Raw genomic sequence first — 15,030 nt, 5'->3', positions numbered from 1 at the left:
TCTCTCCTCCTCTCTATTTGCCTCTCCCTTCCTCTCTGTACCACTGTGCCTTTCAAATCAACAAAACAAGATGTTCAATGAAGACATGTTTTGGGGGGACAGACATGCAGACTGTAGACTGAGCATGTTTTGAGGGTGGGGCAGGATCCCACTCCCTGTAGGAGTTGGTGTGGGATGCAGTGGGGCAGGGTGACAATGGGCGGGCTCCCAGGAGGACTCCGAGGGATGGGCCCCCTCTATCCTGCTCCACGACCAGTGCCTGTTGGTGGCTGCACACCCTGACCGTCCTCTCTAATGGGGCTTCTGAGGGTCTGGGGAGTAGGCTGGAGAGGAGGTGGCTGGAAGGGGGCCTGCAGGATCAGGACCCACTGGCCAGCTGTAGGTTCACCCCCTTCCATGGCCTTCCTTCCCTGTCCACCTCACACCCTGTGTGGCAGCTACTTCCCCTGCTGTGTTCCTGGAGAGCCCTGGCTGGCCCGACTGCTCAGGCTGTGGCTACAACAGGACTGTGCTGCCTGCTGCTCTCTGCTGTTTTCCCCGCTGTCTCACTGTGGTTCAGGCCCTTCAGGTGCCCTGGAACGGGGCCATTTTCCTGTCTGTGGACGTCTGAACTTCAAGTGCTTTTTCTTTCTGGAAATCTCCGTCATTTGGAGCCAGGCTTTGCCTCCTGGAAGCTATGTAGACGGGTAACCAATTTTCTCCCATTTTGAGGTGACAGAGGCCTGCAACGCATCCCCATGACTGTGCTGGTGTAAGGTTCAAATAGAATGAAAGAGACCGTGGGCCGTTTAATAGTCGCATCACGTAGCTCCCGCCCGACAGCGGTACTGCCCTTCTTCAGCGACACTGTGCCTGGCACGAGGATTGTGGGGCTAAGGGACCCCCCCCCCCAGCCCTGGAGGGCTAAGGAGAGGGCCCTGGCTTCAAAGGAGCGGCGGCAATGCTGCTGGTGCTGTGGCCGGCTCACAGGCCCACTTGTCCTGCCTCGTGCGTGTTGCTCCACTCTCTGTCACTGAGCCGTCACCTGCAGGGCATCTGGGCTGTGCTGAGTCACTGTGGCCCCAGCCTGACCCCCTAGTCACAGCAGTGTCTGCCTGCCCAGCCCGTTTCACTTTCTCTGCCAAATCCCCTGGTGGCTGCCTGTGTGCCCAGCATTTGGGAAGAGGGGGTGAACAGTGATTCTGACCACTGTGTGGGAAGGTGTTAGAGAGAGAAGAGCTGGTAGTTTATTTAGGCCAGAGCTGGACACAGAGAAAATGGTCAGCGTGTCCAGAACAGCTGTGCATGGCCAGAGTCAGCCAGCCCCTTGGATCTGCCTGCCCATGTGTGGCAAGGTTGACCCAAGGGCTGGATTTCTGTGCTCTGGGGACCCATCTGTGACAAAGCCATGGGGGTCAGAAAGCTCATGTGTGTGTACATGTGTGTGTGTGCGCATGTGGTGGACAGAGTCCAGGATGTGTGTGTGTACATGCGGTGGACAGGGTCCAGGATGCGTGTGCATATGTGATGGATCGGGTCAAGGATGTATGTGCACATGTGATGGACAAGGTCCAGGATGCGTGTGTGCACATGTGGTGGACAGGGTCCAGGATGTGTGTGTGTACATGTGGTGGACAGGGTCCAGGATGCGTGTGCACATGTGATGGACAGGGTCCAGGATGCGTGTGCACATGTGATGGACAGGGTCCAGGATGCGTGTGCACATGTGGTGGACAGGGTCCAGGATGCGTGTGTGCACATGTGGTGGACAGGGTCCAGGATGCGTGTGTGCACATGTGGTGGACAGGATCAGGATGCGTGTGTGCACATGTGATGGACAGGGTCCAGGATGCGTGTTACATGTGGTGGACCTGATCGATGATGTTTACTGCAGTCCTGTACAGTGACAGCCTTGGGAATATTCTGAAGCACTTTACCCATTTTCTTTTAAAGATTTGCTTATTTATTTGAAAGAGAAAGTGGCAGAGTCAGAGAGGGAGAGGCAGAGAGAGAAAGAGGTCTTTTCTTTTTTTTTTTTTAAAGATTTATTTTTTATGTATTTGACAGGCAGAGTTGCAGAGAGAGGGAGAGACAGAGAGGTCTTCCATCTGCTGGTTCACTCCCCAGATGGCCGCAATGGCCAGAGCTGCGCCGATCTGAAGCCAGGAGCCAGGAGCTTCTTCTGGGTCTCCCACGCTGGTGCAGGGGTCCAAGGACTTGGGCCATCTTCTACTGCTTTCCCAGGCCAGAGCAGAGAGCTGGATCAGAAGAGGAGCAGCCGCGACTAGAACCGGCGCCCATATGGGATGCTGGCCCTTCAGGCCGGGTGATAACCCGCTGCGCCACAGTGCTGGCCCTGAAAGAGGTCTTTCCATGGATGCGACCGCCAGGGCTGGGCCAGGCTGAGGGAGGAGCCTGGAACTCCATCTGGCTCCTCCATGGGGGTGGATGGGAAACAAGCACTTGAGCCGCCTTCCCGTGCCTTCCCAGGTGTATTAGCAGGAGCTGGATTGGAAGCTGAGCACTCGCATGTGGGATGATGATGTGGCAAGGGGTGGTTTAACCCAGCCCTAACCCTTTTCCCATTGTTGCTGTTCCTCACTGTAGGCCTGTTTGACTTTTTTTTTTTTTAATTTGACAGAGCTAGACAGTGAGAGAGAGACAGAGAGAAAGGTCTTCCTTCCATTGGTTCACCCCCCAAATGGCCAGCGCTGTGCCAATGCAAAGCCTGGAGCCAGGTGCTTCCTCCTGGTCTCCCATGGGGTGCAGGCGCCCAAGCACCTGGGCCATCCTCCACTACCCTCCCGGGCCACAGCAGAGAGCTGGACTGGAAGAGGAACAACCCGGACTAGAACTCGGCGCCCACATGGGATGCCTGTGCTGCAGGTGGAGGATTAACCAAGTGAGCCACGGCGCCGGCCCCGACTGTTTGACTTTCAATGTGGGAGCTTGAACAACTCGTGGGAGAATCTTAGGGAGTCTGTGCTTTCTCCCTTACGTTTCTGGGTTGGGCTTTGTGCCCGATTGACAGGCAGGTACTCCTAGGAGCAGTGTGCTCCGGCAGCTGGGTTGACACTGGGGACTGAATGGCCCGGGATGCTGGTGCAAGAGCTGGGGCGGGCAGGGCTGTTTAATGGCCAGACTCTGCTGCAGGGCGCTGGAGGACCGGGGCAGAGCGGCTTTCAGATTCAGCTGCAGACGTGGGCAGCCACGGCACAGCAGCAGCCATGTCGCCATGGTTCTTCCTCTCTGGACGTCTGTGGCACGGGCACTGCTGTCGCCCCTGGGTCCTGTGTTTCTGTTCTGACATACAGGAGGCCGCCCTGTCCAGCATCTGTCCCTCTCTGTCCAGTCCCCGTGCAGGCCTCTGCCTGGTGGACCCGGGGCCCTGTGGGCGGCGCTGGTCTTGCTCTACCTGCCTCTCTCGGGACCGCCTGCTCCTTCTGGGGCTGGTGGGCTCTGCCTCACATCTCCAGACACAGAACCCTGAAGTCTGAGAGGAAAATCTGGGGACCACATGTGTGTGAGCTCAGACCCTCCAAATGCAACCGCTTTAAGATGCGTTTTCTGGAGAAATATGTAAATTAATAATTGCTTCATACATTATTCAAGAAAAACTTATTTTGTATCACTGATAGCTCTCCTAATCTTATATAAAGATATGCTAATGGGTTTAATTAAAATAATTATGCTGAATAATGTAGCCTGAACTTTACCCTAAAATAGTGTCGATTAATCATCATCAGTAGTAATATTTTTAGCCAGAGAGACACTTATGGCATTAAACCGATATTAGACAGAAAGTGCAGTTTTTGGTTTTGTTCTACAGTTTAGATTAAGTTGGCATTTTCACAAGATGTATGACAGTGAAGTTGGCTTAGAGAATACAAGTAAATTTATTTAGTTTTTTAAAACCTAAAGTATTTGAACGTTTTCTGCTCTTTCTTAGTTCTTTTATGCATTTCCTTTCTTCCCCGCTAAAACTTGGTTTCATTCCGTGTCTCTTGTTCATGTGAGTCAGGTTTGACCTCACTTTTCCTCCCTTAAGATGGTGATTGCTAAACACCCCGAGTTCTCGGTCGCCTGGCAGTTCAGAGTTGAGCCCGTCTGTAAGAAGGCCGCTCAGGGGCCGGCTCTTCCTTTGGTGTGCATGGAGGCAGCTTCACCGCTGGCTGGTTCCCTCCGGTGTTGCTGCGGTGTCGTCCCGTGGTGCGTGGCTTCCGTTCCACACTCAGTGGTCAGTGGCTTCCGTTCCACACTCAGTGGTCAGGGCCCTGTTGTGTCGATGGTAATGTCAGTTTTTGCCTAATGCCTAAGGCGTTCACGTGTCCATGTGTGTGTTCTCGGCATGTCAGTGGGTCAGTGCCTATGTGTTGGTTGTCCGGACACCCAAGTCCATTTAGAATTGGCCCTGCCCAGCCTCCAGTGGACAGAGGGAAGCTTTACCAAGTTGATAGAAAAGCAGAAGCCAGCACTTACACTGCCATCGAGCATACTTAGCTAGGCTTCCTAAAGAACAACCTGCTTAAAAAGTAAGCGTTCAGGGGCCGGCACGGTGGCTCACTTGGTTAATCCTCCACCTGCGGTGCCGGCATCCCATATGGGCACCGGGTTCTAGTCCTGGTTGCTGCTCTTCTAGTCTAGTTCTCTGGGCAGTGGAGGATGGCCCAAGTGCTTGGCCTCTGCACCTGCATGGGAGAACAGGAGGAGGCACCTGGCTCCTGGCTTCGGATCGACGCAGCGCCAGCCGTGATAGCCATTTTGGGGTGAACCAACGGAGGGAAGACCTTTCTCTCTGTGTCTCTCTCTCACTGCCTATAACTCTACCTGTCAAATTAAAAAAAAACTTAAAAAAAAAGGTAAGCATTCACTTGACAAAGTTCACTTATGACTTAAAGAACAGTAGGTGAAAAAAACGTAGCTAAAACCAGTGAATGTGTCACGGTTTCTGTTCTTGTGTGGGCCAGGTGGAGAGGTGTGTTTGTGCACAGAGTGTGGGCGCTGGCCCCTAGCCCCGGGGGTGGTAGGAGCCCATCCCCACTCAGCTCTGTCTCTTGGGGACTTCCCCCAGGGCTCATCTCCCACCCCACATTGCCAGTGAGTTGACTGACGGGATGCCATCCCAGCATGCCACAGGGCCCCAGCCAAGCAGACGTGTTGGCCTCCTGGTTCCCCACCCACAACCCAGTAGAGCCAGATGCATGCTGAGCCAGCCCTTGCTGAAATACAGGACTGACTGATTAAAGGTTAAAAAAAATCTAGCAAAAGTGGAAAACAGAAACCTTGATGGGGCTCAGTTTACTTCTCCATGACTTCTGCGATTGGTGGCCGATGTCACTCGGTATTTGCCACCACGTGGGCCACTTCCTAAGTGAAGGAAAAGCAGGGTGAGAGGTGTGCTCAGCCGGGTTTTCTTGGTTAATGTTTGCAAGTGTCCTGTGCTGTCCTGCCACCACCACTGGTGGCAGCAGCGGCCATCAGCTCCAGATCCACATTGACGTCTGGAGCCGATGTCCTGTGTGCAGTTTGTCACCTCATGTTCCCAGCAGCCGTTGAGATGGTCCAGTTAATCCCCATTGTTCTGTCCTTGGGGAGCACTGGCTGGAAGTACCTCCCTCTTGGTGTCACACAGCACGTGGTGGAGGCAAACTTTGCACCCAGTGTGGGCCCAGAGCCCTGCCCCCATCCGGCACCACCTCCTGTGCATTGTGCCGGCCACATTTCTCCACGGTGCACTCCCTGGTTTTTATTTCTGGAAGCGTCTTTCTGCAGATGAGATTCTGCCCAGCACTATGTCTGCACAGCTCCGCTGCCTCCGCTTTCTCTGCTGGGCTCTCCTGCTTGGCAGGCCCCTAGCCCTTGAAGGCCTGGCTCCTTCCACTTGAAAGAGACTCACATTTCCTGAAATCGTCCACTCTGCAGAGAAAGCAGCAGCCTTTTGCTGTCAGCATGAGCAGAATCCCAGATGCTGGGAATCCCCGACCCAGCGCCAGGGGAGGAGGCAGGCAAAGCTGGCTGTGATCCTTAGCAACACACAGTGAGTGGCACAGGGCTGTGGAGGGCAGCTGGCTGGAAGTCTGAGCTCCGTGCATCCTGGCCTGCCCGCCACACTGGAGAGAGGCATCAGTTTTCCCCATTGGCTAAGGCTGGCAAATCCTGTGGCTCAGGGCTCCTGGTCAGTGGGCAGCAGAGGCCCACTGTGTGTCTGCAAGGGCAGAGATGGGGCCGTCTGAATGGGCTCACTGTGTCACCTCATACACAGCGGAAATGTGTCTGGGAGCCCAGCCCCTGTGCGTCCTGGGGAAGATGACTTGGAGACTTAGGACCGGGTTAGCTGCTGTGTTTGGGGCAGGTGCTGGGTTGGGGGAATGGCACGTGGACAGCCTCCGAGCTGGCCGACCTGGAAGTTACTCCGTGTGGCCTGAGAGAGTCCTGTGGTGGGTGTGGCCCAGGGAGGTGGAGCCAGAACCTAGTGGCCTCTGAGGATACAGAGCAGGTTCCCTTGCAGTCCCAGAGCCGAGGTTATCACCCAGGTCTCTACATGAGGCTTGCATCTTAGGAAGGCTCCTCTGATGTCCAGTGAGGCAAGGATCTGAGATTATCCGTGTGGATGCAGGGAGCCCTGGTAGGAGACCCAGCGAGGGCCTTGGCAGCCGAGCAGCGGGAGCTAACAGCGGCCGGCACCAGGTGTTTGCAGGAAGAGAGAAGATGGGAGGACCAGGAGCTTGATTTAAAATAGACGGAGCTTTCTGTTGCTTAGAACTGGTCCAAGGGGAGGAAGGACCCCCCTGGCATGATGTACCGGCCTCTGCCGTGCAGCCTGGGGATTGGGGGTCTCCATGGTGCAGCTCTGAGCTGTAAGCATGGGGGACGGAGGGTGTGGAGATGGTGCCCAGCCCACACAGTCGCATTTTCAGGGCCTGGGGCAGCCTGCCAGCATCCAGTGGCTGGCCACTGAGGGTGTGGGGGTGTCGCCTGGGAGAACGTGTGGGCTCCACGTGGTGACTAGAAGGAGTCAGAGCTTGGCAGGGGTGAGGTCCCCGAGGGGTAAGTGGAGGAATCCCAGGGATAGGGCCACACATGGGATGCTGGGAAGAAGGCGAAGGTGGTCATCTGGGGGCTAGGTCATGGGTACCATGGCAGTGAAGGGGCAGCCTTGTCCCGCGGAGGTGGCACAGAACAGACTGAGGCCCCTGTGGCCATGGCAGGAATGGACTCCCAGTTGTGGCCTTGGTCAGGCTGCAGGAAGTGGCAGGAAGGCAGGCCCACAGTTTGGGGAATCCTCAAGGATAAAGAGGAGGGTGGGCCAGGGGGCTGTGGAACCCTTTGGAGGTGGGAGGCTGGCGTGAGGTCCCTGTGACGGGAGGAAAGAGAGAGGGGGAGAAGCTGTTTTGGCTTGGCTGGTGGATGGCTGAGCTGGTTTCCTGCTCCTGTCTCTGGACAGAGGTGAAATGGTGGGCCAGGCCACAGGGAAAGTGGGGTGGAAGGAGAGACACCCAGCTCACCTGGAGAACAGGGCTGGACCCGAGGGGCAAGGTGGGCGCCTCCCTGCACCCTGTCTGCCCTCTGATGGGTGGGCCATGACTGCTCTCGAAACCTCACCCACTGTGAGACGTGACGCCTGTCAAGCAGAATTCTGGCTAACCGGGCTCTGGGTGCCAGGAGTGTGGGCAGGCCCCACAGGGGAAGGCTTGGGAGACCTGCCCCGCCCTCCCACTGTCCTGGCCTGTGCAGTGCCCGGTGGCTGGAGGGGCCCAGTGGAAGGCGGCCAGCCAGGCCTGAGCTGTTTGTTGCCATCTGCCCGGTCCCCAGCAAGTGGTGTTTGCAAGGCCCGGCAGGCGGGTGAAGCTGTCAGGCACAGGAGACAACGCGGGAAGCCACTGCCTCTCTTATCCTCTGGACACTCACAGACTCAATGAGACATTTGAGGAGACTGAGCGGTCAGCCTGGGCAAATGCCCATTACTGAACGCCATGATAAATATTTTTCAGTTTTTCAAAGCAACTCTGAAGTAGTTGAAGCAGAACATTTGAAATCAGAATGAAATTATTTCTCTTGAAAGCTCTTTGCCAGCGCTTCTCAAGGGAGGGGATTGGAACCCCTTGATCTGGTGGACCCTGAAGCAAGGGGTTTGGGCCTGGAAGAGCAGCAGCCCTGGCAGGTGGGTGCCTCCCCAGGCGGGTGGTGCCTCCTTGTCCGTGTCATCCTGACTGTGGCGGGTTGAGCTTTGGGGTTGTACGTGACTGACTTTGCAGGCGGACAGAGTGGCTCCAGGTCCTGACAGTACCAATCTGGGCAAATGGCTGCACCTTTTTTGTGTGTGTGCCTCCACTTCTCATCTGTAAACGGGGTTAATAAAAGGCCTTTCCCCTGTGGATGTCACAGGACTAAAGTGTCCATGGCAGCACACACAGAGACCTGCACACGTGGAGGCACGTGGAGAGTATTCCAGTTTCTGGCATTAGGTGACTGGGATTCAGCTGACGTGGTTTGAAACGCTCTGCTTGGCGGCTGGGACACCGTTCTCTCCAATCTTTCAGACAATTTCCAGGTATGGGAGTAGATCAGGTGATAGGATTTCAGTTGGTTTTAAATGAAGGTAAAGTTTGCCTACGGTAAAATGCACTTTTTCTTCTTGTCCACATTTTAGCTCTGGGAGTGTATGGTCAACTCCCAGCTCCTCCGCCCCCCATGTCCACCTCAGGGCAGCCACTGCTGTGTTCCCTACCCCAGTCGCTGGCCTTTTCCCGAGTGTTAGGACCAGGGGATCACGCAGGAGGTGGCATTTGATTTCATTTGTTTCATTTCTCGGGGAGCGTGGAGGTCGTCGGGTTGTGTGTAGCAGGGTTTGCTCCCTTTAGGCGACTGGTTGTGTTCCCTCTAGGGACACCCCTGAGGGACTCTGAGTCATTTCTGGTCGTGGGCCCTTCGGATAAGGCTGCTGGGAGCAGGTGAGTGCGGGGCTGGCATGCGTGCAGGGCTGGCATGCGTTCGAGTTCTCCTTTCACGCGAGTTGACGCCCAGGGCTGCGGTTGCTGGGGTCAGTACTTGGAGTGCGCGTCGCTGTTAGAAACCTCCAAGCTCTCTTCCGGAGTTTCTCATACTGCAGCCCAGGCCAGCCCAGCGCAGGGGCAGGCTCTTCTTCCGTCTTGTTTCTTAGCAGTTCTGAGAGGTGTCAGTGGAATCGCATCGCCTTGAGGGTTTCGTTTGCTTTTCCCTGGTGAGTGATGGCACTGCCCTCTTTGCAAGGGCTTACTTGCCAACGGTACATCTCCTTGGGAGCAGCGTCTGCTCCGGTCTGTGGCCTGTGTCTTACTTGGCGGCAGGGTTGGAGGGGAGGGTTAGGGTTAGGGTTAGGGTTAGGGTTTCTTGTTCCTGAATTTTCAGAGTTCCCGGTGTAGTCTCCATGCACAAATTTTCCAGGTGTGTGGTTTGCAATCACTTTCTCCCTGGGTGTGGCTTGTGTTTGTTTTCTAAGCATTGCCTTGAAAGGGCCGAAGATCTTCATGTTACCTTATCCTTTCATAGGTGGTCCTGTTTGCTTAGCCCCAAAACACAAGCATTTTCTTCTCAAAGTTTTGTAGTTTTAAGTTCTTCATTGAAAGTCTGATGCACCCAGAGCTACTGTGTTGTGGGCACGTGTGGACTGGGGTGTATTTGGTGATGTTGGGCAGGACAGTGTGTCCGGGCTGTTAGTCCGTTGACCACACTGCTTTGGGGCCTGGGTCTGCCTGTTCCAGAGGTGCTGGTGTCATCTGGCTTCCTTTTGAGTTCTGGTCTGAGCCCTCACGCACCCCCCAACATGCGTTGGTTTCCGATTTCATTGAGGAGGTGGAGCCCACTCTGGTACACGGAATTCCTTCGAGTCGCAAATACAAGCAAGCGTTTAAAATGCAGCATCTTTCCCCAACAGGGTACAGCCACAGGGACCCAGTCCCAGCCTCCTCTGATCCACACTGTAATTCTAGGTTGGTTCAGTACTAGCTGTGTGACTAGGGCAAAGGCAGTTTCCATTCCTCCCAAAACGACTGACTCCCTGTAGGAGGTGCCTTTGGATTAACAATAAAATGCAGGGCCGGCGCTGTGGCGTAGTGGGTAAAGCTGCCACCTGCAGTGCCAGCATCCCATATGGGTGCTGGTTTGAGTCCCGGCTGCTCCGCTTCTGATCCGGCTCCCAGCTATGACCAGGGAAAACAGTAGATGATGGCCCAAGTCCTTGGGACCCTGCACCCTTGTGGGAGACCTGGAAGAAGCTGCAGCTCCTGGCTTTGGTTAGGTGCAGCTCCGGCCATTGTGGCCATTTGAGAAGTGAACCAGCGGATGGAGGATCTCTCTCTCTCTCTCTCTCTCTGCCTCTGCCTCTCTGTATCTCTGCCTTTCAAATAAATAAATAAATCTTTAAAACATCAGCCAAAAGCATGCAGTTCTAGTGCGGTGTGTGGCACCCGTGGGAGCCATCGTACCACTGTGACTTTTTCTCAGGGTGCAGGTTTTCTCAAAGGTGCAGAATCTGCAGCCGGATGACAACGTCCTCAAGGCCACAGTGATTCCTTGTTAGGGGAAACGCAGCAGATACACAGGAAGCCATATTTGGAATGGAAGCGACCTTCATTTCAGCCGTTGGGTTGGAAGAGCTACGGTGGGTTTAATGGAGGGGCCAGGCCTGCCTTTTGCTTTCACAGAGCTTTCCATGTAGACGTGAAAGTCGTGGACACACTGAGCAGGCAGTGTGGGCACCTGGGCGGCAGGAGATAAATGTCACTTTCCAATAGTACTAACAAGTATCTGTGGTGGAGAGAGAGACGGATGGAGTCCTGCTGCCTGGCGGCTCACTCTCCAGATGGCCTGCAAAGCCCGGGTTGGGCCAGGCTGAAGCGGGAGCCAGGCACTCGGTCCGGGGCAGACGCTCGGCTGCTTGAGCCGTCACCGCTGCCTCCCGGGCCCTGCGTTGTCAGGAAGCTGGGATAGGCAGAGCACTGGGAGCGTGGATGCCGGCGTCCCGGGTGGTTCTTCCACCGCTGTGCCAAGAGGCTGCCCCATCTGTGCTCTCGCGTGTCCACCATGAGAGACGCGACCGCTCTCTGTGCATCAGGGATTGTGTTCTTGCTCAGCCCTCCATCTGAAGTGCCCACCCTCGTCTCGGACTTCCTGTGGTTCTGCAGAGGAGTTACAAGTCTGCGTTAACAACCGGCTCAGCCTTCTTCTCTGTTCTTGGTTTGCAGGGGGCAGCATTGAAATACTTGCCGACGATCGTCAATGATGTGAAATTGGTGTTTGATCCCAAAGAGCTCAGGTAATTGTATACGCAAGGGAGACACGTCTTCCTCTCCGTGTGCTTAGCTGATGGGGTCCTGGGGCTCTGTCCCATGTCTGCACACGGCCATGCCCTGCCTTGCTCTGCGGTGTGTGATGTTGGTGGCATCTGTGGCTGTGTACATCAACAATGCACCTGTCAACCATCACAGTATTTTCCTTCGAACATTGTTTATGGCCTCATAGGTGTGTGATACCAATTGGCTGTTTTGCATTCTTTAGAGTTTGAATTTAATCTTTTTTCTAATCAAGCAGTCATTTTTAAAAATTATTTATTTGAGAAGCAGACAGAGGGAGGGAGAGAGAGAGAAACAGATTCAGAGAAACACAGAACAAGGGCTCCTATCTGCTGGTTTGCTCCCAGATGCCTGCAGCGAAGGGACGGAAGTTGATAGCCGGGAACCCAGTCTGGGCTTCCCACGTGGGTGTTGGGCATGCAGTCCCTTACGCCAGCACAGCTGCCTCCGAGTCTGCATTGGCAGGAAGCTGGAGTCAGGAGCTGGAGCTGGAGTCCGGTGCCCTCCGCCAGGGGACACAGGTGTCTGAAGTGGCGTTGTAACTCCCGGGCCAAACGCCTGCCCCTGAATTCAGTGTTGCTGGCTTTGCTTTGGTTTTCAGCTCCCCAACATCTTAGTGTAGATGTTTGCATGTTCATTGGGTGCCGCCTACTGCTTCTGCAGCAGGAGAGAGTTCTCTGTGAAATCCCCAGTGAGGGGCTGTGACCCTCAGAAGGAAGAACCTGACGTAGTTGTATAAGGAAATAATTACAAAACCAAACCAGGCCAGCCATGAGGAGGCTGGTTGCTAGGCACTGAGAGGAGCTGGGCTGGGGACTGCTCCTTCCAGCATCCCAGGCAGTTAGCTTCCGTCTGTGGCCGTCTCTGCACTCTGTACGCACTGCTGTGGGAAGATGGCATGCAAAGCTGTCCGGCGCCAGCTCAGCCGCATCCGCTGTGTGTTTTGATTCTGATCCGACACGAGGTGCTGGCTGCAGGTGGTGGCACTGTTTGCATAGCCCAGGGAGCAGCTCCCCTAGCGATCCATGAGTGTCACTTGCTGCCCATGAGTCAAGCTGAGTATAGAGTGACCGCCTCACCCCGTGCTTCACGGCCGGCCCAGGTCACTCTTGCCCTGGAACTGCAGGGCTGCCTCTCCTGGGAGCCACGTCCCTCATCAGTTACTGGGCTCTGATGTGCCCGAGGACTTAGTGTCCCGCAGGCCAGCGTTTATCGTCTGCTCCTGGGGCCCCAGCAATGCTGTTAGCACTTCGCAGGCCTTCAACAAGGAAAGGAGGAAGCAATGGGCCATGGGCAGTGAGTTTGTCCACTTGGTCTTTGTGGGGCCGTCTCGTTGACGTTTGTTTGTTACCAAGTGCTCTGAAAAATGTCTGTAGCTTCAGCCCTTGGGAACTTGTTAGAAAATGCCCAGTCCTGGAGTTGGCGCTGTGGTGCAGTAGGTTAAGCAGCTGCCTGCAGCACCAGCATCCATGGGGGCACTGGTTCAAGTCCTGTTTGCTCTGATTCCGATCCAGCTCCCTGCTAATGTGCCGGGGAAAATAGTAGAAGATGGCCCAAATGCTTAGGCCCCTGCACCCGCATGGGAGACTCAGAAGAAACTCCTGGCTCCTGCCTTTGGCTGGCCCAGCCTTGTCCAATTCATCCATTTAGGGAGTGAACCAGCAGATGGAATATCGATCTCCCTAGCTCTGTCTCACTGTAACTCTGCTTTTCAAGGAAATAAATACAATCTTTAAAAAAAAAAAAAAGTACCCAGCCCTTCCCCACACCCCCTTCTTTAATTTTTGTTTTATTGATTTGAGAGGCAGACAGCGAGCGAACGAGCGAGCAAACTCCCATCCCGTGTTCCATTCCCTGAATGCCCACAGTATTAGAGGCTAAAGTAGGGTCCCAGCCAAGAACCAGTGACTTAGTCCAGTGTCCCTTGTGGGTGGTAGGACCCCAACTTCCTGAGCCATTGCTGCTGCCTCCTAGGGTATGCATTAGCAGGAAGCTGGGGTTGTGCCAGGACAAGGGCTGGAACCAGGGCTCTCCAATGTGGGATGTGGGCCTCCAGGTGGCGTCGTAGCTGCTGGGTGAAAGGTCTGCCTCTCCGCAGAGCTTCTGAATTGGTAACTGTAGGGTTGGGCGGTGAGGAATCCCCAGCTCTCTTCACTGTACGCCTGTGTTGCAATTCTCAGGGCTACGGAAGCGAAGAGGAGGTGGGGGACTGCGGCTGGCCAGGGCCGTGGGCACGCTCAGGACCAGGAAGAGGAGGTGGGGGGACTGTGGCCAACCAAGGTCGTGGCCACGCTTGGGGCCGGGAAAGGAGGTGGGGACTGTGATTGGCAGGGCCGTGGGCACTCTCTGGGCCGGGAAAACGAGATGGGGGCTGTGGCTCGCAGGGCCGTGGGCACGCTCTGCACCCATCCTGCCTTGTACTCACAGGTCCCTGGCTCATCCCAGCAGCCTCTTGTGTGCCCATAATTGGTGCCTGAGGCTCGTGCTGGGAGCCCCACAGATACCTCCTTCTGCAGGGCCGCTCCAGGCTTCTGTTGCCTGCCCTGTGTCCGTGGGTGGCTCTCTCCAATGTTTTCTGTACTGATTTATAAATTCATGATGAGGATCATATGTGAGCTTTTCCCCTTTTTTACAAAATTCATGTTTTATGAAAACAGAAGATCGTAGAAGAGGGTAACTCAGACTTCAGTCCTCTTCCCAAAAGTAGTCAAAGTTCTGGGTCCCTTCCACACATATGTACACACACACACACACACCCACACACCCACACACCCACACACACACACCTGTAATCATCAGCGTTCTCTCTTTGTGACCAGTTCTGTGCCTAAGGCATCTTGTTTGCCAGGTCACGAAGTCGGCTTCCGCGTCCTCGTTTTCAGGAACTTTGCAGTGTTCCATTCCATGCCGGCACATCGTTGGTTCACACTGCAGCCGCAGACCTGCCATCCACTGTGTGCTTTCTCCATAGGAAACGGGCTTTGGAGGAAGCACTTCCCGTGTTTACTCCATGGATCTTTACACCCGTGGGCTGACATAGCGTCTGTCATTAGGCTGGTCGCACTTGTCCGTAACCACTCTGCTGGTGAGTGGCAGTAATTCCAGGCGAACCTTGGCTTCTGGTGACGAAGAGGAGCCCTCTAACCTCATACTGCCCGATGCATGTGACGTTGTGTGCAGTTTTGTATTATCTAGGATGCTAGGATAAAATCCTCTGTAAATGTATTGTCCCATGTGTCCTTATTTTATACTTTTTGGATACACGGAGAAGTGGGATTACTTGGTCTTGCATTTTCTTAAAAATTTCTGATAGACACCATCAGTTGCCCTCCGGACGGTTCCACCAGCATTGCACCAGAGCCTCCTGATGACTGTTTTCCCAATAGTGAGAATTGTCAATTTTTTAAAAAGATTTTATTTATTTATTTGAAAGGCAGAGTTACAGAGAGGCAGAAGCAGAGAGAGAGAGAGAGAGAGAGAGAGATAGATAGATAGATAGATAGATCTTCCATCCGCTGGTTCACTCCTCAGATGACTGCAGCGGCTGGAGCTGTGCCGATCCGAAGCCAGGAACCAGGAGCTTCCTCCAGGTCTCCCATGCAGGTGCAGGGGCTCAAGGACTTGCCCGTCTTCCACAGCTTTCCCAGGCCACGGCAGAGAGCTGGATTAGAAATGGAGCAGCCGGGACTCCAACAAGCACCCATATGGGATGCTGGCACCA

At 54.7% G+C, this 15,030-nt stretch overlaps 1 protein-coding gene across 2 annotated transcripts in view; it reads left to right on the top strand.

The window, feature by feature from the left end:
* DOCK1 (dedicator of cytokinesis 1) overlaps positions 1–15,030 on the top strand; it is a 494,355-nt gene that overhangs the window by 166,564 nt on the left and 312,761 nt on the right. For both annotated transcript variants that reach the window (XM_051833503.2, XM_008274844.4), the window contains exon 24: positions 11,202–11,272. In XM_051833503.2, the coding sequence (XP_051689463.2) occupies positions 11,202–11,272 (71 nt within the window). The remainder of the gene's footprint in view (positions 1–11,201; positions 11,273–15,030) is intronic.

This window comes from Oryctolagus cuniculus, chromosome 15, assembly GCF_964237555.1.
Source record: "Oryctolagus cuniculus chromosome 15, mOryCun1.1, whole genome shotgun sequence".
Classification (NCBI taxonomy): Eukaryota; Metazoa; Chordata; class Mammalia; order Lagomorpha; family Leporidae; genus Oryctolagus; species Oryctolagus cuniculus.
This window is presented reverse-complemented; position numbering and strand designations above follow the sequence as displayed.